Source organism: Caloenas nicobarica, chromosome 3 (genome assembly GCF_036013445.1).
Source record: "Caloenas nicobarica isolate bCalNic1 chromosome 3, bCalNic1.hap1, whole genome shotgun sequence".
Lineage (NCBI taxonomy): Eukaryota > Metazoa > Chordata > Aves > Columbiformes > Columbidae > Caloenas > Caloenas nicobarica.
The window spans coordinates 96,372,676-96,400,020 of record NC_088247.1 but is presented as its reverse complement, the minus strand read 5'-3'; the positions used below and the strand labels follow the sequence as shown (position 1 = coordinate 96,400,020).

General features: G+C 43.3%; 1 protein-coding gene across 1 annotated transcript in view; it reads left to right on the top strand.

Moving 5' to 3' along the window:
* The window catches only part of PKDCC (protein kinase domain containing, cytoplasmic), a 37,574-nt gene extending 11,621 nt beyond the window's left edge, over positions 1–25,953 (top strand). The window contains exons 2-7 of the mRNA XM_065631573.1: positions 3,226–3,348; positions 6,510–6,781; positions 10,843–10,922; positions 11,753–11,860; positions 22,530–22,703; positions 25,657–25,953. Coding sequence (XP_065487645.1) covers positions 3,226–3,348; positions 6,510–6,781; positions 10,843–10,922; positions 11,753–11,860; positions 22,530–22,703; positions 25,657–25,742 — 843 coding nt within the window. The 3' untranslated portion in view covers positions 25,743–25,953. The remainder of the gene's footprint in view (positions 1–3,225; positions 3,349–6,509; positions 6,782–10,842; positions 10,923–11,752; positions 11,861–22,529; positions 22,704–25,656) is intronic.
* The last annotated feature ends 1,392 nt before the right edge of the window (positions 25,954–27,345 follow it).

Sequence of the window (27,345 nt, the reverse complement as noted above, 5' to 3'; positions counted from 1 at the left end):
GCTGAGAATGATGTCCAACCTAATAGAATTTCAGATAGGAGAGATATTTTGGCTCATCTTTTGCTTCCAACTATATTCAGTTTCCCTGTGTGGTTACTTTTCTTGTTATTGTATGTATCCAGCTATCTGTTTCTTACTTCACTGTCTGGGAATACAAACCATTTTGTCTCATTTCAGACCTTAAAATGGATTGGACAAAAACGAAAAGGAAGAATTAAAAAAAGTAGTTTGGGTAGTAGCGCTGTGCTTGTCGTTTCTCTGTCTTAATAAGCCCCCTTGTTAAACAAAAGGCCTAAGAATTACTCTCTTAGAATATTTTGCATCTGTATATATATATTCCGTATTTTGTAACAGCTGTATGCTGGGTGGTGGTTCATCAGGAGGGGGTGAATGTAACCATTTTAGATGCTTAACTGGCTGTTGGGACATGCCCAGTTTGTAATCATGGTAATTGCACATACAAATATGGCCATGTAATTACATGTGCACTTTTGCATTTAGTTTCAAGAGTTCATTTAGAAAAGCATAAATGCGGCCCAATAAATCCTTTATATCTCAGACTTCTGTGCTTTTATAACTCTATATAATTATGTAATAACACTGCATCTGGAGAGGTTTCACTTAAGTAAAAGCAATAAAGAGCTCAGGTTAGATTATGTATTTTTTGAGTTAGACGTATACTAACTTGCTTAGTACTGTGTTTTTCAGCTTTTAAGATTGATTAAGTTCAGCAGTACTCGTGCAAGAAATTTTTCTTCTGAGAATAAAGAGCAATTGAATATAAATTACTGAATCGAGTAATTTAAACTTCCACAATGGCTAGAGTGATTAAAAGGGCATTAATATAGTAAAGTATACACCAAATACTCAGATACTCAGTCAGCGAAGACTTTTGCCAAGGTACAAATTGAATACTAAAATGAATTACTTATGAGCAAAGTTCCAGCTCTCTGAGAACAGATCTAAATCATTATTATTATTATTGGCATTCATGGATTGAGATAAAAAAGATTCAAACAGACACTGTAGTTCATTTCTACTTATGTGTTCCTGTGCATGTAAATAGATAATAAGACTAATTTTTGAATATTTTCTGTGTGCAGATATGTATGTATTATGCTTTTATAATCAAATGAATGTATAATTGCTGTTTGTCTTCTGTATTTCTATTGTTGGGATGGTTTTCACAAATGTTGAGAATGTTTAATGAAGACTGCTATCTTTTTTGTATTCAGTGTTACTGTGACCCAGCAGTTACTGCAATACTGTCATTTTCCAGTCTGTATTACTTGCTAATTTCCCTTACGTTTTTTTTCCCCAATGGGTAGTATTACTGTGCTAAAGACAAGCGCCAAACTCTGCAGATGATAAAGAAGCAGATGTTAGATTTCAACACTCAGAAATGAGGGTTTTCAGACCTACCAAGCTTCATTCTGCCTTCTTAGTCTGCCCCCACACAGAGAGACGTGAAATAGCCAGTGAGAATCGCAGAATCCAGCTTGTCTCTAAGAAAATATACATATTGAATTAAATATTTTAATTTTATTTCATTTTTTTGTTAGTTCAGAGGGCTTAAACAGAATTGTGCTGATGTGATCCTCTAAAATAGTTTGGAGCACATGAAGGTCTAACTCCTGTAAATAAGCTGCACTACCGTGGTGTCATAGATGATAAAGAACAAATCCAAGTCTGGTCTGAGTGGCTCTAGGTTAAGAAATGATTGCTGTTACAATCTTTGTCATGGCTGTGGCAGTAAAGAGGAAGGTCCCTTTTTCTGTTTCGGATGTTCATATCGGCATCTATCACAAATTCTGTGTTGCGCATTGGCGCCAAAATCTTTTCGGCATGCTGTAAAATAAAATCTTCTAGCTCTTTTTTGTTTAGGTTAATGTCCGCGTTTAAGCAGCTGTTTTGAAAGACAGCGCCATTTTTACACCGAAAAGAAAAATTGTTTACTTCTTGTACATTTTTTGGCACCCTTTTTTCCTTTAATGCGGACAGCCACAGCCAGAGCTAGCGAAATGGTTCATAACAAATCCTGTATTTGCTGATTTTAGCCTGGTCTTTGCTTTTCTGCCCGGGTGGGTCACAAGGCATAAAAATGTGCTTGGTCCTGGGATGTACTGGCAGGGGCTGGGTGCTGCTCAGCTCTGCTGTCAGCTTCCCCAAGCTTTTTAAAATGAAAAGAGGTTCGAAAAATCAAATTACTCCGGGCAGGGCAGTAGAAGAATAGCAGCAGGGCGTTTTTTAGTGCTGCGTTTTCACACAGACCCTTTTACTTTGTGGTTTATTTGACTAGGGGCAGAGATTACATTTAATTTTATTTCATGTGTGTGCTATTCTGGCTGGAAAGTTGCAATCAGATCCTTATCAGGCTCATTTAACTGCCTCTCTGCCAGGGCTTGGCAGGGAGTTTGTGAAAGCCTGTCCTCCAGCCCTGTCAGATGTTGTCCCACTCCATATAAAGCAAGACATTTCTTTTCCACAGTCCTTAAATATTCTTGTGCAATTATTTGTGCAAGTGAAAATTAATCTTTCAAATGTCCTTGGAAAGCAAATACAGGAAGGAGTTGGAGCATGGCTGAAATTGCATTTAAATGCTTTCAAACTGAAGAAGCTACTGGCAGATAATATTTTGGTGTATTTGCCCTTCTGTAACAATACTGCAGACAGAAGTCGATCAAGTATAGCAAGAGGCAATTTCTGGCTGGAAAAGATAAGTTTTGGTGCTTCTATTGCTTTTTAGGCTCCCATGTCGCTTAAATACATGTTGCTGCCCAATTCACAAACCATAGTCCTGTGGGAAATGCCATTAAAAGCTATTTTGCAATGTCTTTTAAGCAGAAAATCAGTCTTTTTTAGCCAGGTATTGCAGACTGAACTAATTTTCCTCAGATAGAATTCTGTTTCTGTATTCATGGATTTTTTTTTTCTTAAATATTCATTGGTACAAGATACTGTACAGAGGGTTATGCAGTGGACACTTCACTGGCCTTGTGCTGTATGATGCCCACAAGAGACTCTGCTAGCTAATTTGGGAGTTTCGAGGGACCATTCTGCAAATGAGAGGATACAAAAGCTATTGGGGGGCTGACTTCAAGACAATACAATATGTAGAGCTCAGAGCCTTGTAAGAAATGCTCACTTTGCACCTCGTCCACAGAGAAACTTAAAAGCATGCCGAGATACCTTACACTGATATTGCCTGGTTGTGATTTTTTTCAGCTTTATGGCTACTGTTATCAAGATAGCAACGACATCCCGGACACACTGACGACCATCACTGAACTAGGCTCGCCTTTGGAGATGATTCAGCTTTTACAGACTTCCTGGGAAGACAGGTTTCGAGTGAGTAACAAGAGTTTTAAAAGGACTTTTAAGAGAGTGATGAGCACAAAAAAGCATCAAGCATGGAACAAGGGTGGTGTACGATGCAGTGCAGTTCACATTTATTAAATGTTTGCTTTGCATGTGATTACATCATGGTTTAGAAACAACATTTAGCACTCCCTTTCTTCAGTGTTTAAGATTTTGTCTTTCAGCGTTATCTAATTGTAGCTGGTTGTGTGCTTTTTACACGATGCCTTCAAACATTTCTTACTTGTTAAAGTCTGAGGCCCAGGATTTGGCATTGAGTATTGTGCTCTGCGACTAGGATTTAAACAATGGAAGGATGTTACGTTTCTCTCCTGATCCTTATCATAGGTTGGTTTTAGAATTGTTTTCTGCTGCTTCCTGCTCTGTTTGTCTTTTCCTGGGAGAAGAGTGAAATAAGTGCACACAAATCTCCAACCTGGTTTGTCCACCACTTGGCAATTTACCAGGAGCACGAAGGTCACACTTAATTTGTCCAAAATGAAGCCAGACTGCAGCAATGCTTTGATCAAGACAGCACTGTCTTGCTCAGTGTATATTGGGACGTGTAGCTGGCTGAGGTTAACTCCCTAAGACGCTGCAAGGCAGCAGCGGTCTTCATCTAAAACACTTGGGATTGCACGGCTACATCTGTGCCAGAAAATTAAAAGTGTACCTGACTGATCTCAGAGAGTAACCAGCAAGGTGCAGCCCACGTCTGTAGGCTGGAATTCTGGCAGTCTTGGAGAACTCGGTGGCTGCGTGTGGGATGCTCATGAGAAGTGGTCCCTGGGCTGTGCTGCCTTCTGCATCTCAGCTGAGGACCATGCGGGAGGGAGAGCAGCCTTGGTCCCAGCCAGACCTGGGCCAGAGACTGTGCTACCAACTGTGCGTGTGGGATTAAATTTGTGTACCCAGGAGTGTTCCCCGGCAGCATTTATTTTACTAATATCAATGGAGCAAGTGTCTTCCCTGTGCTAAGCTTGAGCTCCCTTCTTCTGAAAGAAATACAGTCTTAATAAGCGGTAGAGATACTTGTCACGGCTCCCAAAGTAGAGGACCTATCTTTGGCTCATCTTATCCAGGGAATGCAAATAATGGATTGTGACAGCAACTATGTACGAAGTAAATGACAAAGAGATATGTTAGGTTATGGGTAATAAACAGGGAAATTTCCTTCCAGCGTGGATATTTCTGAGTGAGCAATTGCAAAGGGAGATGAAGGAGAATTAGATGAAGGTGCTGAGCTGATTCACAGAGGTGGAATTACAGTTGAAACATTCCTGTGACCTCTGTAATGAAATCTTAGATAATATCATGCTCGTTAGCTTGTCCAGGATGCAACTAATGCAAAGAAGGAGGAAATAAAATCATGTCTTCCCTATATGTGAGACTTGGTTTGGGTCCAGTGGCTGCATAAATATTTGACCTTATTCCTACAAATAGTCATAGAATCATGGAATCATAGAATAGTTTGGGTTGGAAGGGACCTTTAAAGGTCATCTTGTCCAACCCTTCTGCAATGAGCAGCGAGAAGAATAGTTTCCTTGTGTGGAAGGACTCGCCAGTAAGCTTGCTCCCCAGATCAGCACCCCTGTGCTCAGCAGAGGTGCGTGATACCGAGCAAAGCCTTCACCTGTGTGCTTAAAGCTTGTCATGCAGGAGCATCTGTGGTCCCAGCCTGGCAGCAGCTACACAGGGCAGCCGCCCAGTGGTGTTGGTCACAGAGGTTGCCGCTACAGGAGCAGGGGCTTTTTGGCATTTGAGAAAAGGCAATAATTTCAGATGATAAGCCATGGTTTTATTCAAGCTAAACTCTAGGTTTGTTGGCAATTGAAGATACGTGTTTTATAGGTTAGTTTGGGCTGGATCTGCCTTTTATATGCAGCAGATTGTGGGAGCACATCTATACAAATCCTGTGTCCTTCCAGAGAGAGGAAAGGATGGTCAAGTCTGGCGTCCCGTAACCAGGCCTGTGTTCATCTCACCTACAGGCATTTCTATGTGAACTGTGGTATCCTGGAAGTAGGATAAAAATGTTCTAGTCTGATCAAGCAGGAGTATGATTACAGAAGCGTGAGATAGTCCTAATGTCCCAGAAATGAAGGGTCTGTGAGGGATAACTTCAGACATGCTCAGCTTGCTTAGGAAGGATGCATTTAGGTGCTTCCCTGAGTATACCATTTATGCCCCAGGACTTAATTTGGATTTGACTACTTCAATGCACGTGGCCTTAACATTGTATTTTAACAGAAAATAAAGATTATATATAAACAATAAAAAGCTTGCTAGACTGAATAAGACCCGTTATTAATTTAATACATAGAATAAAAATTCCACCATTTAACTGTGTTCATATTAATGCTACGTTTGCATTAATATGTTACACAGTGGACTGTAAAGGAATGCATGAATTGAAAACAGTAAGGGGGCTGAGTTCAATGTTAATTGAGTTTGCTGTCTAGTAATAGTTACTCAAGTTTTTCACCTGCAGTTGAAAAGTGCAGCGTTAGCCTCAAAGTGTCACATGAGGGTCCACCAAGGTCAACCCACCAAGGCAGATGGACATACACACTTACCATGGGGCACGGTGAAGAGTTACAGAGGAGCTGTGGAGCTCCTCTTTCTGGAAATTTGTTTTCTTCTTCCCTGGAAGAGGGCAAATGTAAGAGGAACCAGTGGAAAAAAAAACCTTATAAAAGCAGTCAGAATGTGGGATTGCTACAGAGGCAGTACAGACCCTGTCTGCAGTTGGAGCTCCGGGCGCAGGGCGGTCCAGCCAAAACTTCCAGACCTGGAGTCTGTTAAAGAGCAGAATCAGGCTGCGTAGTCAAGGATGGTGCGTAATGTGTTATTAAAAGTTAGTGCTTTTATTTCTATTAAAAGTAAGAATAGCAACAATGAGCCCTGCTTCAAGAATACTGTGGGAAAGCATTGGCAAAGAAGCTTATTTTTGTTTCAAATCTCTAAGGGTTTTACAATCAACGATGCTAATCCTTTGAAAAATACCTTAATTGCAACATTCGGTTTTAAGGATAAGTTATAATGCTTATATTAAGTTGTATATTTATGAATATATCATCAGCTAAAGTGGTTTCATTTATACGCTTTGCCCTGAGAAAATAACACAAGGTACACACGTGTTTGCATTTCAGATATGTCTCAGCTTAGTTCGGCTTCTGCATTATTTGGCTCACTCTCCTCTCGGCTCCGTGACGTTACTGGATTTTCGCCCTCGGCAGTTTGTGATCGTGGATGGGGAACTGAAGGTGACGGATCTGGACGATGCCAGTATCGAGGAGAGCTCTTGCACCAGTAACAGCGACTGCTTTATGGAATTCCCCGCAAGGAACTTCACCCTACCCTGTTCGGTTGAGGGACGGTGTCAGAATATGAATGAAAAGAGGAATCTCTACAACGCCTACAGGTACGTGATCGGATAAGGTAAAAGAGAATTGAAAGTGGGCAAAAAGTCTCCAGCATCCTTTATAGTTATTCACATCAATGACTATGTATTGTCTTAGAACCGTTACCCAAGAGTAAGTGAAGCCATGAATAATGGTTTCATTTGTGAAAATACGTAGCATTTATAACTTTGGAAATGTTTTACATACTTTGAGTGTGATTCACCACTTTTAGTCTAATTTTATGTTGGTTTCATTCCGCTGAATTCTTCACACGAGTAGAGGGTTTCAGAGGAGTGAACCAGAGGTGCCTGTGGAGATGGGGGTCCATTAGCTCTGTGGCGAGATGGTTCAGGCAGCTCTTCTTCGGTGTGAGTTAAGAGGTGTCACCATGTGTTCTCCACCGCCGGCCAAGCACAGGGTTGGCTTCAGCGGCAGGGTCAGAGCTCCACTCTCCTCCTGCGCCCCGGCTCAGTGCTCCCTGCCTTGCTGGGGGGATGGCAGACCCCACTGCAGCCACGGGGCTGCCCAGACCCTCAGTGGCTGAGGATCTGGAGTGTAATCCCAAGCCTCTGAAACCCCTTTTCAGTGCTTACAAGGGCCCTATAAGGAAGAGAGGGACAGAATTTTTAGCAGGGCCTGTTGTGATAGAACAAGGGGTAATGTTTTTAAACTGAAAGAGGGGAGATTCAGGCTAGACAGGAGGAAGAAATTTTTTGCAATGAGGGTGGTGAAATACTGGCCCAGGTTGCCCAGAGAGGTGGTGGATGCCCCATCCCTGGAGACATTCAGGGCCAGCCTGGATGGGGCTCTGAGCAACCTGATCTAGTTGAAGATGTCCCTGCTCATGGCAGGGAGGTTGGACTACATGACCTTTAAAGGTCCCTTCCAACCCAAACTACCATATGATTCTAAAGCAAGGGGTGCTTCCTTTTGCCCCCCTCCCGTCTGCCCGCTGCCCCTGGTCTCTGTGTGGGCAGTTGCTGGGGGTCTGGTCCTGGTGCTTTCCTCTCTCTATGGCAGCATCGTGCCTGCCATGGGGGATGCGTAAGTGACAGGTAACACCAGACCAGTTGACCACACTGAAGAAAGTCTTCAGCTGACGTGTCCGTCTTCTGAATTAGATTTTAATGGTTTCTCTGAGCTGACAGCAGAGACCTTCTGGGCAACGGCTTTGTGTTTGTAGTCTTGGCTCTCCCCTGTTGGCTGTCGCTCCCTTCGGAGGGCTGTGCAGGATGCTGGGGAGCTGTCTCACTGCTTTCCGGGGAGCCGGTGGCCAACGCTTGGTGCCGTGATGCTCGATGCCACGCTCCTCCTGCCGCCGCGGCTCCGGCTGATGGGCGCTGCTGGGGCAGGCAGCCACCTTGTCTGATCCACATAGGAAGATCTCAAAGCAATGCCATAATGGTGTGCTCATTTCTTGGGCTTCCCTTTCAAGTATCATGCCATTCACTGCCTGCCAGACCACAGCGAGGAGAGGCTGCTCTAAGGAGAGTCTTCTGCTTTGGTCTCAAGGCACTCGCCAGCGTCTGTGTTGCATTAGCTGACCACGCTGAAATGGGCTGCACCACATCACAGCCATCTGCAGTTGTGCAGTGCAGTATTTAGTGTGTCCTGCAAAATTTTCCATTTCCATTTGCTTGGCTTAAAGATCCTGCTTAGCTTGCTAGCTTTTGGTTAAGTCTGTTTTACTGGTCTGGCTAAGAAACCTTTAATAGGCACCCATCCATCTTAGTTGTAAGTGGGTATACATCTGCAGCACCGTGGGCTTGCGGCAGGTTGCTGGTCTCGCTGAAGGAAGCAATCTTTTTCTATTACAGTTCTTAATATTGCCTTTGAACCACGCACCAGTGTGTAACGCACAGACAGTGCCCCAGCGCTTGCAGCCCCCGCTTCTGCTTAATTTGATAGAGACAGTAGGTTTTTGTTCAGTGACGGATTCATGCTATAGTAGGCTGTGACCACCCACGCTGGGGCATCAGCAACCAACTCTGTGCACTTGTCTTGGAAGGCTCAGTCCTCCCTTCGTTAGGGGCAGGCTACCACATTGCATATTTTCATGGATGTACACTGTTGCTGTAGGGTTGGAGACCGCCCTCAGGAAAGGGTTGCTGTTGCTGTTAGGTAGAAGTCAAAAGCAGCAGTATGTCAAACAGCACATAAACCCCTTGTAATTTTAAGATACAGCTGGCCCTAGCCTTGGAAACATAATTAGCCTATCTAGCTGGTTTCTTTATGAGGTAAATAATTAAAGGAGAGAAAACATTTTGGAAAAAAAAAAACCTCTACTATGCAAGAACTGGCCCATCTTGACTTTCAGGTGGTTACCTTCTGTCACAAATGTGTCTCTGTGGGTTTTCATCCGAAAGTTTGGAGGAACAATTTTCAAAGCACCGGGCAGTTTTAAAAGTAAGGATAATTAATATTTTGGACTATTAACCAATAGCTGAGATTATTTTTATGTCACTGACGATTCTTGAATTAAGATCAGATAGTTCTCAGAAAGAAAAAAGAAAGGAAAAAAGACTGTAGGAACAAATGTAAAAGAATCTGACAGTCTGTATTATGCAGATCGCAAAGGATGCCACTGGTTCTGCAATCAATGAATAACAAATGTTCCTGCCGTTAAGTTAACTCTACATGTCAGAATTTCACATGTAGATGTTTGTGTTAGAACAAGTCATGTATTTCTATAGGCATGGAAAAACAATAACCTCCGTGACTCCCATCCATCCAGTGTTTAGGAAAATAAATGACAGCTACGGAGTTTTTGTAAAGAACTGTTCACTTCAGTTGGACTCTGCTGTTGGATAATCTGTAAGCAGTAAAACGAGATAAAAATTTACCAGACTTTAAATTTCTGTGTATATTTATATTGACGGTTTCATACTCATTAAGAAAACCTGCCTGGGGATAATCCTGCTTAATAAATATATTTAAATATATTTAAATCTATTACTAACATAAATATGATAAGCATTATTTATAAATAAATAATAGAAATGTATAATAAATAATATAAATATAATCTTTGTAAGGCATGAAAAAGGGAGCTAAAATCTCAAGGAAATATTCATTACCTAAGTGGACTATGTCAACTCAGTAATACCTGTGTCGATCAATTTTTGCTATCTGTAACTTATTTTTTAAATTTGTGCTTATGTAAGACATCTGCTTGTCTTCATCCTGAGCATGAGTCCCTGGAGGTTTCTGTTTGACAATATGGTCTCTGTACATAAGAAGAACATTTACTTTGCACGTTAAATGTAAAGCAGGGCAGTTTCCCAGTTGTGTTCATATTCTGCTCATTACCTAATATTTATGTCTGATAGTTCTGTTTATACTGTCAGATCCTGAACTGTCCATCTCCATCTTACGTCATTATGACACTGAGATTGCAATGGGTAGTAATATTTGCAGAGTAATAGGAATTTAAAGGAACAATGTACTTCAAGTGATGGTAAAGGCATATTGCTTTTTCTTTTGCAATTAAAAATGTTAAAATGGACAATATACATCCATTGATGAATACTTACAGGAATGCATCTTGAATTTAGATAAATGATGAGAACAGAGAAGACATTCTGAATTGCAGTGGCATTACAACACCAGAAGAAGGCTTTCTCCTGGCAATTCATTTGAAAGTCTAAGAAAACTGTGGGAAAGAAAAAGAAATAGTTACTTGAAATAAGCAGAAATTTGATTTATGCACTTTCAAGGTCTGAAAAAAAAACCCCAAGACTTTTGGGGTTGATGGCATCCTTTTAAAAAGTACAGACAGTTTTGCAAATAGTCACAATCCATGGGGCTTCACAGCAAATTTGTGTCTTAATGGAACATTTACACGTAGTTACAAGGCAGCCTTGTGTGTAACAGTGTGGTTTGGGTACTCCAGCCAGCTGTGTGAATAGTCTCAACTATATATTTATTTGACTATAGAATATGATTATATTTCCGGAATAGGTCAGTGGCTTATAAGCAGTTAGAATTTTATTCCTTATTTTGTTCATTAGTTACCAGACATTTGTAAACTCTTTTTTTTTTTTTTTTTACATTTTCAATATGGGTTACTTTTCTATTGCAGGTTTTTTTTTACATATCTTCTTCCACACAGTGCGCCATCCTCACTGAGACCATTACTGGATAAGATAGTCAATGCAACAGGTAACTGCAATAAACACAGTAGTGCCAAATATTTCCTTTTCCAGTGTGACTGTCATGTTTGATATGGGGAGGATGCTGCTTTTATGTTCATTGCAATAGAACCGAATTGGTTTTCTATCCAGGATAAAATTTCCCCCATACAGAGAAGGCAAGAATGGCCTTGTATACCAGAGAAATCCCATTTTGAGATTTTTATCTAGGCTTCACAGAGGTGTTTACTTCCTTCTGACACCTCAGCACCAGGGTAAACTGCATCCGTGGTGGGATCCGGAGGAGCCCCTGTCTCTGGCAAGGGGTATTTTCATGATGAAAACAGAATACTTCCCTATTGCCAGTGGTACCAGTTGTGCTTCTGTGCCTCAGAAGCCAGAGGCAAGTGACATTACCATAGATCTTTACTAATTACTAAGGTAGTGCCTTGGGGCAAGAGTAGTTGCATGTGCCTGTAAATCTGATTTGAGGGTTTTTGGAGTGTCGTTCTAAGGGTTTTGTACCTTGTACTGTGTGTATTCAACGAGGAAGTTTAATGATGCTGGGCTAGAGCTAAATAACAAGCTAAGCCGTTGCAGTTCCCTATATTGGCTGAAGTTCTCCCCTCATGGGGAGCTCACCACAGGCTTGGGGTTCCCAGCTGGATGAGCCAGCCGTTGACTTGCCCAGCTCAAATCCATTTTATAGTAACTCTGGGACTTCACGTCCAACATCACAACTCCGCCATGGAGCAGGGCACTGCTGGGCTCTGGTGCGTTGGGCTTTCTTCGAGTGCGACCTCATTTTGTCCTGTGCAGGTTGCTCCTCATCTGACTCACTCTTTTTCTGTGCTTTTAAAGGAGAACTTCACTGGGGAATAGATGAGACGGCTGCTCAGCTAGAGAGAGTTTTGAATCTCTATAAGAGTGGAGAATACCTACAGAACACCACCCGAGTGCCGAAAGCTGGTAAATTGGTCTTTCTCGAAACTTAAAATCAGACGTTGTCTTTGAGGTTTGAAAGGGCAAATGTGCAGAGAATGGGGCACAATGGCCCTTGAAATCGTCCACATGATAATCTGTAGTCTGATTTTTGCTTCCTAGGTGCCTTCTGAAGCCCTTGTCACTCAGTGACGTAGCTGGACATCCATAGGTGTGAGCAGGCTGTAATGGGGATAAAGAAATCTGACAGAGCGTTGCTCTCCACAGCAGATTTGCAGAAAATGTGTTTCATCACATCCACATGCTTCTCTGCTGTTGAAGTATCAGAACCTGCCCAAACATGAGTTGGAAGGAATCTAATCATGATGCTATAACCCTCCGTGGATTTTCTGGGACTTACAGGAATTCCTTGCAAAATAAGCACTTGTAGATTGGAAGAATAAGACTTTTGCTTGCTTTGCAAGAAAAAAACAATGTGTCCCTCAGCTTCTGCTAGCAACAGAATAAAAAAGAGAAAAAAAAGGATGAAAATGAAGCTCCATAATAGTATCTTTTTTCATAAAATCTCTGCTATTCAAGCTGCTGTGATACGAAGTGATGCATATTCTTCCCAGAAGGATATCTTGTGGAGTTATACATGTCAAAGAAGATTATATATGATGGAAATGACTGTTAAGTCTAACAATTGAAAAAGCTGTTTTGCAAATTATTTTTGTGTACGTACAATATTCACGTCAAACTGTCAACATAATTGACTGCGAGTTGATAGGAAAATTATGGCTTTGCTGCAAAAGCTCAGTAAAGAGGGAAAGATGGGTTCTAAATGAAGATGAATGTTGGCACAGGGGGTTTGAAAAGTTCAGTGAAGCATTTGCTCTGTGAAAGAGACACAGGAGCCAAATTCATTCCTGTCGTAGCGCTCTTAACCTCAAAGGGCCATGACACCAGGGATGAATTTGACCCACTTATCAGAATAATTCAATATTTATTTTGTTGTAAAATTGGCAGGAAAATTGTTGCAGGTGTTCATTTAACTTTCTAATTTTCAGCTTTTCATCACAATCTGTGCTGAGTGATGCCTGTCAACACAGCAAAATTATTTTCAGCAGTACAATCAATAGTACAAACACGTCCTTTGTTGAAGAAGTGCCAGGAGGGCTGAAGTTTTTTGGTGATGCTGGTTGATTCCAGATTTAACTGCTGTATCAGGACAAGATGAAGTTTTGAATTGTAGAGGGCTGTCATGTTTATGAAGAATCTCAGGGAGAGAGGCTTACAACAGCAGTAGTATATGTAACAGTGCAGGTTTCTACTAATATGGAGCAGAGCTCCATGTAAATTTGGCTGCTGTAATAATTACACAATTTTGTGTTAGTTTAATTCTGTAGAGTCCTGGATAATATAACACAGAATCTGCTACCCATGTCCGTGGTTAGTAACGCCCTTCTGTGCAAGGAGCCCTTTGCATGTGCAGGACGCTGCTCGTGGGCGTAGGCACTCTGCAGTATGAGCAAAGGCGTTGAAGATCCGTAGATGCTTCGTGTAACGTGCTTGCTCAGTCTGCGTTAAAGATCGTGAGTGTAATATTGAATTCCTTGATAGGAAAATGTTCTCAACCAATGGCAAGCCTCAGGAATCAGTTATGTTAGTGGAAATTACACTTAGATGAGATGTGTTTTCAGACTTAGCTGCCATGCCTTTAAGATGTGCAGGCCTGTTTCTTGTTTGTTCTAAGGCTACTTTAACCAAACAGAAAAGGAGTTGTAATTTATTTCTATTTTAAGGCTCCCTTTCCTTGCCAGAAAAGTATGAAGAAGTCATATCGTGAGGGTGAAAATATACCTACCTACCCATTTGTATCACTTTTATTCCAAACATATTCTGTCCTCAACTGGTATTTTACTGGTAATACCATGCTAGAATTAGTTTTTAATATTCTCAGTCCAGAGATTATGGAAATAGAAATTATTAATTAGAAATTATCTGGAAATTGTGGAATGTGGAATTCTCCTGTGTTTTAAACAGTGTTTAAAACGCAGTTTAAAACACAGTTTAAAACAGTGATGTTGCAGGAGAGGGTGACAGTGGTGCTGGAAGGGGCTGGTATCCAAGTGATCAACCTCTTCTGCTGGCGGGATGTTCCCAGCTGAGCTGGCGTCCTCACCACTGAACCCAGGGCTGAACAGCTGAGGAAATCGAATGTTTTATGTAACTCTTGGTGGGTAGTAGAGGGGGAGACAGGGATGAAAAGGAACAACGGTGATACTTGCTCAAGCTGTCAGCGGAGATCCTGCTTTGGCCCTTTTTGGGGTCTCGGAGGACACTGTGTTACTCTCCGATAGCAAAGAAAAAATATTTTTAAGATTGTGGGAATTTTCTTTAAACCTTTTCTGCCTTGCTCAATGGCATAATGAAAGTTTAAGCAGAGTGTTTTCCAACCCAGTGCTAGGTTAAGATAAAACTAGAGATGATGGTTTGGTTCTCAGGCCAGATCGGAGTTAATCAGAACTTTGCATTTGTACGCCAGTGTGCCAGGATGGGGCAGGCACAAGTTTGCATTGATTTTGCTCCAGGTGATGGAAAACTCACAAGGTGACTGGCTCCCAGGATTTTTGCTCTCTCAAACAGTAGAAATGAGAAGAATTAATGACGCCAGTCTCCTCTGGCATCGAAAGTGTTCTGACAAAATAAGGCCTTTCTGATGTGTGATCTATTCAGAAATCGTAAAAGCAAAACTGGAAAAGGATTCAGATCCAAGAATTGCAAGATTTTGTTTTATTTTGTTTTTTTTATGGGAAAAAGAACCACAGAAGCTTCAGGTAATGGTGCTTCAGAATTTATCTTGTGTCTAAATGCTTTGGATTATCTATTGGACAGAGCATTGTAAATTCATTTTAGGAAAGAAGAAAATCGTGGTCTTGGGCAAGTGATCTAAGGCCGTAACTAAAACATAAACTTTGAGGCAACAGTCTGTTATCTATCTGAACCTATGTTTTCAAAAGGAAGACCTCCTCCTATAAACACCACGAAGTGAGAAAGGTGATATTGATAATCAGTAGGGAAGTGACATGAAGAAAGTTCTTGTCAACCCTAATGTTCCCATAAATAAAGTTTAACAAGATGTCATAGTCATATTACAGAAGGTCTTGGATATTAAGCTTTCACTGTGCTTCAATTGTAAAAGATTTTATAGTGCTGTAAATTATATTATGCTTTGGACTTTGCTTTAGTATCTTAGAAACAGAGTAGAGGCGCGGGAGACATTCGATAGCTATGTATGTGTTCTGTAATCATAAATCACACTACTGTTAATGTTGATATAGGAACATTACAGTGTTTAAAACAACACCATGAGCAAATACTTTTATATTCCACTGACTCTTGGTCTCTCTTGCTGGAATCCAGAAGAATGTGAATTGAAACGGGAACCATATATATTTTTTTTACATGTTATCTAAAAATAATTAAATTGTTTCATTAATTATTCAGATTAAGAAGACTATAAAAAAATCTACTGATGTTCATCAGTAAAGTCCTGCCCCAGTATCAACATTCTTATTACTTCAGTCGATACTGATTTGTACCAACTGGGTGTCTGGCCCTTGAGCTAAGCCCCAGCCCTTCAGTTAACTCTGAATTTACTCAGAAATGCGTGAAATCAGCTAACACTAGTAAATCCGATACCTTTGTTATTCATTAAAGCTAATAGATGACCCATTATTAGGCCTGAGGGTGTGCAAGCCCACCGAAAGGCGTAATTTGCTGCTGCTGCTCTTAGTTGAAAGTACATTCTCAACACTAAAAAAGCTAGAAGGCTGGACATAAAGCAAAGACACTTCGTGTTTTCCTTTGTCTTAAGACAATTTGGCAGGATTATGCTGTATGTAAACATTTACAGTACAACAGTGTTTTGAAAAAATATTCTGCAAGGTCACTATAGTAACCTGCTTAGGAAATTGTAAATCCACCCAAGAGTTATTGAAACTGGGCGGGGGGGGGGCAGCACTGGGGGTGTTTGTGGACGTGTATGTGTGAGAGAAAAATTTTGCAAGGTTGCTGGAATATTATTTGAGGCAGCTTGCATACCCTATGGCAGGCCACAACGCCAAGGCTAGAAGTACTCTGCTGAAGGTGCTTGAAGACAGCTGGGAACATGCTGCAGCCCCGTCCTTGCAGCCCAGATTCCTGCTTTATCTGGCGCTTGTGCCTCGGGTGTTTCTTTCCCAGGGACTTCCAGGCTGCTTCGTGGCCAGCTGAGGAGAAAAGGTGTGCTGGGCTGCAAGCACTGGTAGAAAGTCTCTATGTGTTGCCTTGCACAGGGACGTTTGCATGAGCAGCCTGGCAACCCCAGCATGCAGAGGAACACAGGAGCAGGTTCCTTTGCACTCATATGGCACTGGAAATACGGCCGGGCTGTAGAGCTGTGTGGTGACTGGTTGGTTGTTGCTCACATGTATCTCCACCATCATGCAAACCATATGCCCTCTTCACTGAGGAACATGTTCTGCGGTCACTAAAGTTCTTCTATTGAGAGCAGCCCTGCAGAGAAGGGCTTGGGGGTACTGGTGGATGAAAGGTTGGACATGAGCTGGCAATGTGCGCTTGCAGCCCAGAAGGCCAGTTGTATCTTGGGCTGCATCAAAAGCAGCGTGGCCAGCAGGTCAAGGGAGGTGATTCTGCCCCTCTGCTCTGCTCTGGTGAGAACCCATGTGGAGTTCTGCATCCAGCTCTGGAGCCCTCAGCACAGCAAAAACATGGACCTTTTGGAGAGGGGCCAGAGGAGGCCACAGAAATGGCCAGAGGGCTCGAACAGCTCTGCTATGAGGACAGGCTGAGAGAGCTGGGGTTATTCAGCATGGAGAAGAGAAGGCTCTGGGGAGACCTTATTGTGGCCTTTCAGTACTTAAAAAGGGCCTATAAGAAAGATGGGGACAGGCCTTTTAGCAAGGTTTGTTGTGATAGGACAAGGGGTGATAGTTTTAAACTAAAGGAGGAGAGGTTCAGGCTAGACATGAGGAAGAAATATTTTACAATGATGGTGGCAAAACACTGGAACAGGTTGCCCAGAGAGGTGGTAGATGCCCATCCCTGGAGACATTCCAGGCCAGGCTGGATGGGGCTCTGAGCAACCTGGTGTAGTTGAAGATGTCCGTGCTCATGGCAGGGAGGTTGGACTACATGACCGTTAAAGGTCCCTTCCAACCCAAACTACTCTATGATCCTCCAGGTCCAACTTGGCAGCGTAACAACAAAATGCTTTCTGCTGGTGGCTTAGGTCCTCAGCTCCTTGGAAGAACGCTGAAGAAGTCACTGAGTGTCTTTTACAAACCCCGTGGTCTTCAGGCTTAAATACCCTATACACGTGACCCTATGCACCTTTTGGCTTGTCCATCACCAGCATCATTATTTTTATGAGCAAGTGGGCCAGATGTGGCTGACAGGCATCTGTGGCCCTAGTTTGGGCTGGTTGCCTTCGGTGAATCGGTGTGCACCCCAGAGGTGGCTCCGCAGCCGCAGCCGGTGCGTGGCCCTGGACCGTGGGGCACGAGGCAGGGAAACCACTCCAGCTGCGTCATGTTAACGGAAATAACATGTAAGGGAACATGTCGTTCTTCTCCTATTTATTTGTGTTTCGGTGACAGCCTGCATACCGATTTAAATATGGCTCTTCTGTAAGCACAATAGAAGCGTATAAAAAGAGGCGAGCCTTCCTTCACTTCCAGCCTGTGCACGGGAAACAGCCAAAGGACAAAAATACCCACCAGGGAAGCAGGGCTATCCCCCAGTCTGACGGCAAACCCCTGTCCTGCCAGGCCTGTCTGTCCTTCCCAACAGTTGGGATTCGTCAGAAATGATTGAAAACAGAGACACGCGGAATATGCCTAGCGTGTCATTTTCTCAGACATACCCAAAAAATAGCTTTCTGTAGCACAACTGCGCATATGACTCTGTGAGGCCTGTTGTCAGAAGCGTGTAAGGGATTGAAGCACGAGGAAAATTTCAGCATAAAATGAAGCACACTAAAAACATAAGTGTATTATTGTCTTTTTAGGATCCAGTTCTTTCTCCTTGAGCTCCCTGGGAATCGATGGAGACTGTAGAGCAAAACACTGCTCAATACCACACTTTGCTGAGATTGGCAAGATCAGGCTCTTGCTGTTTACTTCTAAGCAAAGCAATTAAAAGCAAATCCAGGTTCGACTGCCTGTGTTCCTCTCGAGAATGGAGGAAAAGAGGAGGGAGGAAAAGCGGCAACATGATTTCTCTCTCAAGGATGGACATTACGGCATCTGTGTCATTGACCCATGGTGTATTGCCAGGTGATAACTAGAAAACTGGGCAAATTTCCAATGAGTAGCTGTAGTTGGTAGTAAAAATGCAATTGGCTGCTGTGGCTGAAATAAACGGTCATTAGGACTGATTAAAGTCAGATTTAGGGTGATTGAAACAAGCTAAAAGGGGGAGAAACCACAGGTGGTTTCACATAGTTTATTATATACTTGTGGAGTTATTTGTATGATTCAGTCTAGTACAGTGAAAATGAGTATGTTTATAGATTTTAATCAGCTTTGGGACAATGCAGGTGATTTTTGATGGAAAAAATTTAGAAGGAGATTTTGAAGCATTGACTTTCTTTTGTAGCTCCTACCCTGGTTGCAGGTTTCTTTTAAAGATTCCGCTTTTACCTGTCAAGAGAAGGTGTGTGGTTTGAGTATCACCGTGGCTGCTGTGGGGGCTGGATAGTGCTGTCAGAAACTTCTAAGAAGATTTTGGCCTGATTGAAACAGCATATTTTGATTGACCAGAGCAAACTTGTAAAAATATTTTAAAACTATTAAAAATATTGCAAACCAGAACTTTTTGAGGATTGCCCAGATTTACCATAGCAAGGTATTTTGAAGTTTCAAATTGTTTACAGGGCAGGACAAATGTTTCCTAGTGGGATTTATTTGTATGACTGTGAGCAGCGAATCAGCTCCCATATGTTAAGCTGGAGGAAATCTGTTATAAGTGACATCAAGATCAGGCTTACTGCATTATATTTTTTCACTTCAATCCTCACAAAATCAGTAGATGGAGAAAAGGTTTATTTTTCCATTGTGATACTAGCAGGAGTGTCTTGTGTTTATCTCAACTGTTCCTTGCCATGACCTTGATAGACTTTATGTACTCTGTGTCAAGCTACGTGTATGTACGCAAAAGTGTAAATTTATGGCTGCATTTATAGTATTAGTCAAGTATTTATTGGTTTTAAACACCATTAGTCTGGAAATCGACCAGAACTTTGACCTTTTTATGATGTGATTTACTGCCCTGAGCCTTCAAATTCCATGGACTCCATTTAAGCAAGTTTCAAGTCTTGGCAGGACAAAAACCTGAGCTAGGGTTGTCTTTACACCAGTGGAGTTTTGCTGAATTGAGCTGGTGAATGTACTGTAGGGGCCAGGATGCTCATTTAAAGGTCTGGGGCATCCCAGCTGTCCGGCTGGCTGGGGCTGATGGGCTGCAAGGAGGAGCAGGAGGCTCCCGTCATTGCCAGGGCACATCTCGACAGAGGGGCATCCTTCAGGAGCGCCCTTCTAGTGCACGGAAGAGAAGCGCATTTCTTCACAACTTGTACAAATAAGGGCTCAGGGGTCAGCTCCCTAATTTGTCACTGTGTAAACACGAGATTCCAGGGATATTTGCCTTTGCCGTGCAAATGGGGAAAGCAGCTACCTTGCTCCGCTCGAGATAAAGTGAGTTTTGGAGAAAAATGTGGTTTCCTCAGACCAGCGCTCAGTTGGTGTTGCAGGGAGCGTCTGATCACTTCCAACTGTGATAGTTTAAGAGGAGATCTCGCGTTGGCTTGCTGGGGCGGTGGGAGCATGTCATGGCTGGTTTGGGAGCCTGAGCCAGCGTGTGGGGCCATCGCGTGTCCCACTCTCCGCTCCTCGTGGCCGCCTTCCCGTGGGGGAAGGTGGTCCTGGGCAGCCATCCCTGCCGCCGCCCACACAAGCGGGGAGAGGGGCTGCCCTCCTGCCTTCCCCCGCGGGCAGGAGGCTCAGATCCCCGAACTGCCGGCATCCAGCGGTCTGTGCCGGTTCTGGAGACCTGCCAGAAGCTGCCTTTGTGAAAGATGCGTGTCTCCGTGCTTTCACGTAGACTCCAGCGGCTGTATTTTCACCTATCTGGTGCTTGGTGATCTCCCAGCCAAGGAAAATGTTCTTTGCCTGTGGGTCGTGCTGTTGTGTACCTGGTAACGCTACCCTGTTCCCATGGGTCACCGCAGATGGGAGGGGTGGCTTCCTTCGTGCAGGAACTGGTTGGGAGTTGCAAGGACAGTAGGGATGGCCACGGGGTTCTGCTGCGTGGTGAGACCACCGTAAGTACTGGTGTGGAGGTTTCCATCCCCTCTGCCACCCACAAGCCAGGACCTCGCCATCACCATCGCAGTTTTTGCTGGCCTAACTCTGTTGATTAATGTGTCCAAGCTGCCCAAATGATTTACCAGGCTCAGTCACCTTGAAAAAGTCAATAGAAAGGGAGAACTTTATCTCCTACCTCTTGACAGAGCCTCAGGTCACATAAATCACTGCTGTTCTTTTGAAATCTGTTTGCATCAGCTGATAGCCTAACCCCTGGCAGCTGTACCAGGAACAGCGCTGCGAAGAAGGAAGGTGCTATAGGCATATTAAGAGGCATATCTGTGCACAGAGGAGTTTAAAAATTGAACGATAATTCAAACTAAGGGTCTTCTAAATTGCCTTCTGCCTTGCACGGAGAAAAACACATGATGTGATGTGAGGCTGCTCCGCTCAGTGCCCTGACGGCGTGCTGAGGGATGCTGCGGCTCCATCCCAGCCCCGGCGCCGAGCCCGACAGGCTCCGACAGCGCCCGTGGGAAGGGCTGGGGCGTGATCCCTGCTGACACAGAGAATCAGGCAGATGCTTCATCATCTGCTGCTGCAGCCAGTTCTGTCCTTCTGTGAATGTCCTCTGTGGCCTGGAGTTTGGTGCTGTGCAGGGTTGGGTGGAACTTCTGTAGGTGTGCAAAGAAAAGTTGTGCATAGTCGCATTTTATATCCAGTCAACACGGCACGCACACTGAGACAGCTGCATATGGTGCTGACAATGGTGAATTTTTTTTTTTAATTGTATTTGCACATATAATTTTACTGACCTTGGCTGTGAGGTACAAATCAATACTCAGCAGTTACCATACAGAGATAAGAGAATATTATTCAGTTACATTCAGTTATTGTTACATTATACAGTTGATACAGAAATTCGAAAAAAGGAACTTTGCCCATCCAGCCGGTAGCAATTTGATTTATGGTCTGACTTTTCTTCAGAAGAAATGCATTTGTAGTTTTGGTGGAGAAACGACCATTTGTAATGTGGAACTACATTTTGATTTTTTTTCTTCATGTCACTGAGGCTGCATTTTCTGAATTCATGAAAACTTATTTGCCTTTGCTTTAAGTGGGACATGATCATCTCTGATTTTGTTTCTTGTTTGGGAATGTTTCTTATGATACTTTTAATGAGCCAGGCTTAAAATAGAACACATTTACTGCGTTTGTTTCCCACTGTTTCAGACTGTGGAGTGTGAACGAGCACTTCTTTTCCCAGTTAAAATACTGGCAGTTTAGAGTAGCAGACACACTCGCCTTTGACTCGGTGGTGTCTGTACAACGTGCTGCCTGAAATTTTAGCAGGCTGAATCTGCAACATCAGGCAGAAATTGCCTGAACGAAAGTAACTTCAGAATAGGCTGTGAGTCAGGGCTGGCAGCTCTGTTTTCCATAATAGGTAGAATTAGAAGAAATATAGAATGCATTTATTTTTTTGAATAGGATGTGGGGGGCGGAGAGACAGGAGGGAACCATCCATTTGTGCGCCTGGATGCTAAGTAGAAATGTTTATAAATGATGAGTTGAATGTGCTGATGCATTCATTAGAGAAGCCCCTGTCAGCAGCTGGGAAGGCAAGAGGAGCTGTGAACAGAGCACAAGAGGCAACTCAGAAAGGCCAGTGAGACTGAACGGCAGCCAAGGGAGTGGAGCCACCGGCCAGGCAGTGCCGAGGCGATGGGCAAGGACCACACTGACATGCTCCCCCTGCTTTTTTTTTCCTTCCCCATCTCTTCGGAGGCCCATCAAGCGACTCCTCTTTTGTGCTAATCTGAGCAAGCAAAAAAACCCCAAAGTTTGCTTAATTAAAAGCCTGTCTTTTCTTCCTTCTCTAAAGGAGATGGAGAAAAATCGCATGCTCTTCTGAGGGAGAGGGAGGGCTGGGAATGCCTGGTCAGGTCTCACCCCGACAATCCAGCTCACTGTTCAGAAGTAGGACAGTGAGTCAGTTCATTCAAGTGGATGCTGTTTATTCAATGGGACATTCTTCCTGTAAAACTCCTAATAAAACCAAAGCCTCGCCTACGCAGTGGGGAAGGGGAAAGGGTTTTGTGCACAGACTGTTTATTTACGGGCACTTTCTGGAAAAAAAGGTGAGAAGAATAAAGGAGGAAAGGAAAAGGAAAGTAAGGTGCAGAGCTATAAACACGTATGGGAGTAAACCGGGGCTGGTACAGTCTAGCCTGTCACCTTTTCCATCTTATATCCTGTTCCTAAGCTGTTATAATAAACCTTGCCTGTTAAAAACAAACAGTTTGTGGGAGCTTTGAAAATGAGTGCTTTGCTCTGGTTATTTGCAGAGTACAGACGGGTGCCTGAAGCTTTTATTCCTGATGAGAACTACAGATGCTGGCCATCTTACCATCATAAGGGCTGCCTCCTCTCCGTGTTTGATGTCAGCGAAGCCATTGAGATCTGTGACAGCTACTCCCAGTGCAAAGCTTTCGTCCTGACTAACCAGACAACTTGGACAGGTAGGTCACGGGTGCTGCAGAGCAGAAGCAGCAGCTGCATCACGTATTCTGTCTGCTTTAAGTGTTTTGATACAGTTTGGGGAGTGTGCTGCACTAGGCTGTGGGAGCCCAGAAACGGACCTAGAAATGGGATAGTTTCTGAAGCTCTAGCTGAGCTGGTTTGGTTTTTGGTGAAGCTTCTCTTTGCCAGCCATTGGGGCAGCAGGAACCCACGCATGGACTCCAAGGTCCTGGCATCAGAGGGCTGCAGCACGTGGATCATAGGTCTCCAAACCGCAGGGCCCGAAATTTTGTTTTAAAACACAGCAGCAGAAACTACAAAAAACTGTGACCTGTTTCTGCAGTTAAATGCACAGGATGTGGTCCAACATCTGGATTTAAATAAATCTTTCCAATCATATGGTTGTTGCGGTTTGACACAAAACCAAACAGGTTCTCCTGTGCATCTAGCTGGGGCTTCCTGGCTGGTGTCAGAGATGCCCTGCCACTGGTGGGAGCACTGTACTTCTAGCAATAGGGCTTTGGCTAAAGGACAGCGAGGACGGAGGGTTTAAAACCAGGTAGAAGCAGAAATTTTTTGCAATAGGGTGGTGAAACACTGGCCCAGGTTGCCCAGAGGAGGTGGTAGATGCCCCATCCCTGGAAACGTTCAAGGCCGGGATGGATGGGGCTGTGAGCAACCTGATCTGGTTGAAGATGTCCCTGCTCATGGCAGGGGTGGGACTAGATGAGCTTTGAAGGTCCCTTCCAACCCAAACTACTCTATGATTCTATGAAGCAGAACTTCCAGGGAAAAATCCCATTTGCTACCACAACTCATTTTCTTGTCTGACAGGATACACTTGTTGAAAAGCGAAATACACTTTCAAAGGTCTGTGGGCCTGGCAGTCCTCGTGTGGTTCCCCTGAAGGCAGGCAGTCAGTGCTGCTTGACATCAAGCGGAGACTTGGCCCTGGCTCGCTGCTTCTGCACCAGACTTGTGCCTATTCCAGGCAACTCCAGAGCAATCTGGGAAAAAAAATGTCACAGCTCTCTGCTAAAAATCCCCGGCAGCTGTAGTTCAGGAGTGTTTGAGGGGTTCAAAGAGCTGAAGGCCACAGCCAGCTCCCATCCCTGTGTGCCCAGGAGGGCAGCCAGCCCTGGCCCTCAGCTGGCAGTTTGTGCCTGTAAGGCACAGTAGACCAAATCCGTGTTCTTTTGTCATCTTCACCTGAGGTAAAACCCTCAGTGAAGCCAGGGTGAGTTTTTCTTCAGTGTGTCATCTCCATACGTACAGGGATGTTTCCCTGCCTGCAATTGCCATTTTCTGCTCGGGCCAGGTGGGCTCCCCTGCTCCTGTCTTTGAGAGGAAGGGTGGCTGATGCCAGCCAAACCTGGGGACAGCTGATGAAAGTCATCGCTCTGCCACAGGCGTCAGGATGGCACGTTATGTAGGCCCTGAGGCTCAGCTTTCTGTCTGTACATCTGTGATCACAACACATCTTAACCTTAAAGTCAAAATTTACCCTGTGTGCAGTTGGGTGCTTTAGGTGTGCTGAGTGGAGCAACATAAATGCATACCAAAGCCAAGCTTATATACATGCCTAGCAGGTTCCCAGCTCTGAAAGCATCACAAATGATCAGATAGGTTTCAGAGTGGTTTAGGCATTGTACTGCTACGGCTTTCTGCACTTTTTCTGCTTCAGAAAGGTTTGAATGGAGACTTCCATGGAACCTAGAAACAGCTAATTTATGCTGACCTTCCCCGTGGCTAACCAGTGACTACTAGGTCGTCATGTCAGACTATTTATAGTCAGACTATTGAAGTTAATTAATATACTAAAAAGGTAGTTATTATGGCAGAGGGAAATTCATAGGAATTTTAAAGCACCTTCTGTCTCAGATTGCAATATTAAAAGCAAATGAGATATAGTAGCAGTGTTTCTAGTTTTATTTATCATTCCCTTTACCGTGCCATTCCCCATGCATGAGCACGGGAGTCCCTGAAATCCACAGAACAGAAATTTGCTCTATAGTTGAGGGATCCCATTTGCTGTGTGATACTTTTTAAGAAAATAGCGTTGTGGGAGCCCCCTAGAGAGGCAGGCTGGGAGTAAATAGCAAAAGTAGCTTGGTTTTCTGAAGTTGAGAGAGAGGGAAGGCAGAGGTTGAATGGCAGTGGGAAGTCTCCCCGTGGCCTCTGCTCCAAGGACAAGCAGTGGCAGTGTGGGTCCGGGGGACGGCAGGTGCTCAGCCAGGGGCAGGGATGGAGTAAGATGCCAGGTCAGTAAATGTGGGGAGATACAGGAGCTGTGCTGCCACCCCAACAAATAACACTGACGCCCCACCAAATTCAGACCCTGCTGGTCTCGGATGTGTGTGTGGCAGGTGCCTTACGCTGCCCAGGCTGTTGTCACTTGCTGGTGATCTTTATGTGAGGAATAGAGACCTCGTTCCAGCTTGTTTAAAACCCAGAGCTGCGATGTGATCAGCAAGAGCTATTTGAGGGAAAGTCGTGTTTCACATGCGTTGCACTGATCAGGTTTCCAAAGATTCAAGCGTGCAAAAGTGATTCTGCTCCGGTACAATCAAATGGATGCCCTGAACTCCAGCCTGGTTTTGTCAGTGGGAGAGTCTTTAAATACATTTTTTAAAGGTCGTGTGCATTTTGTATTAAGATCTTCAGACCTTTCCTTCATTTACTGTGTTAGCTGTGCACAGCTATATCTTGACCATAATTAGGTAAGAGTAAACCTACTGAAGGCAAAAGAGATTCAGTGTCATTTTAGACAGAAGCATTTCACTTTTATACCAGGTGATGTTAAGAACGAGTTCACTCTCAAGTTGCCCAAAGAATGCATAGGTTGAAGAAGAATATGAAATGTTAATATTTTGAAGTTTGCAACCTTTTGCTTATTGCTTCTAAATATTTTTTTTCCTTTCCTCCCTCCGTCCCCTTTCCTATTTGGTGCAGGTCGGCAGCTTGTCTTCTTCAAGATGGCCTCAAATCATATCATGCCTGATCCTGACAAGATAACATATGTGAAGGTGACAGACTGACACCTAAAGTGGCTCAGTCTGACACATGAGTGACAAGAACTGTTTGTGTATAAATATAGGCAGCTGTTAGGTATAAGGTGGCTGTGGCTGGAGAGATAATTGCACTATTACTCATTCTAATCTATAGAGTGCTAAACGAAACTTTAAAGAAATAACCTGCATGACCAGGATGAATGTGCAATAAACCAACATTTTGAAAATGTGATTTTTTTTTTTTAAAAAAACAAAGCAAAATACAAGATATGATACACTGTTAGGGCATAATTTTGGTTATAAATCAGGTGGCAGCTCTGGCTTTTCTAACCAAGGTTAGCATAATATTTCTGACCTGTGTGTGTGTGTGCACAGGGATGAAAGTTGATCATTTCTATGGGAGGTCTGTATCCTCCACTGATATTTATTTGGGCACGTACAATCACAACAGAGTAACTGAAGCATATCAGTTTGTAAGCTGAATAGTAAACGTTTCTGAAGACAATCAGCATTTGTGTTAAAGCTATCAAATATGCAATGCCAGCATATTTGTCAAAGGAAGGGATTGGTTATGTTTAGAATTGCAAGGCTGTTGCTAATTTTCATTTTTGCTTCCAATGTTATCATAAAGTTTCATTTTTAATTTAAAAGAGCCATTTTGTAGGTCTAGCAAATCACATACGCATATGAATAGACTCACTGAAAGGGCAGGGACTTACCCAAGTGCCGAGTGCTTTGCTGAATAGGGATAGTCCTAAGCATATGCTTACAATTAAGCCTGTGCTTAAGACTTTTGTTGAACCGAGTTTGAATTGTTCAGGAAGCCACATCTTTGACAGACTGGTGAAGCAATCCAGCTGGTGGAACAGGACTAATTTAATGACTATCTTGCAGTTATTCGTGTTTTTTTATAATCAAACCCTTGGTTTTCTAAGGCACCGCTTGCTAATTCTTAGACTGAATGAAGTAAATGACCTTAATAATGGCAAATGAATGCTAGCCTTAATTCTATATAAAATGTGTTTTACAGGCATGGTGTGTCTAGAAAATTTGCTTTCAGTGAAAGCAATAAAATAAATGCTAAAGTGACCAATGTCATACTGTTTTGTAGTTTGTACAGTCAGGAAGAAATGCTTTTGTTTCTCAAATTGTTTATTTTTGTAAAAAAAAAATAAAAGATAAATACAATTTCTTTCATACTTGATTTTTTTGTGTTGCAAATAAATGCCTACATCCAGTGAAGACTTACACAGAATGTATTGTATGTAAACTTAAGCTTAGGATATTTACTTCAGGAAGGAACTGAGGTTTTTCCAATGAGCAGGGTGTTTCTGGGGATACACGGTGGCTTTGTCTGCCTGGTTGCCTGTCGCAAAGCAAGTGACCATTAGAACACAAGGCTTGAGCAGCCTTTCTTTCTCTGTAGTTTGGGTCACATCTGTACTAGCCTTTTAACATTTGGGAGGGATGAATGTGGGAGAAGAACCCGAGGGAAGTACTGATCAGGCTAAATGGTGGTTTTTCTTACCGGGCTTTACCAAGAGGGGTCTGAGAAGGAGAGCAGGAGAACCAGGGAAGCTGGGCAGGAGTCCTCGGAGCCTGCGTGACTGTGCAGGAGAGACGGTGACAC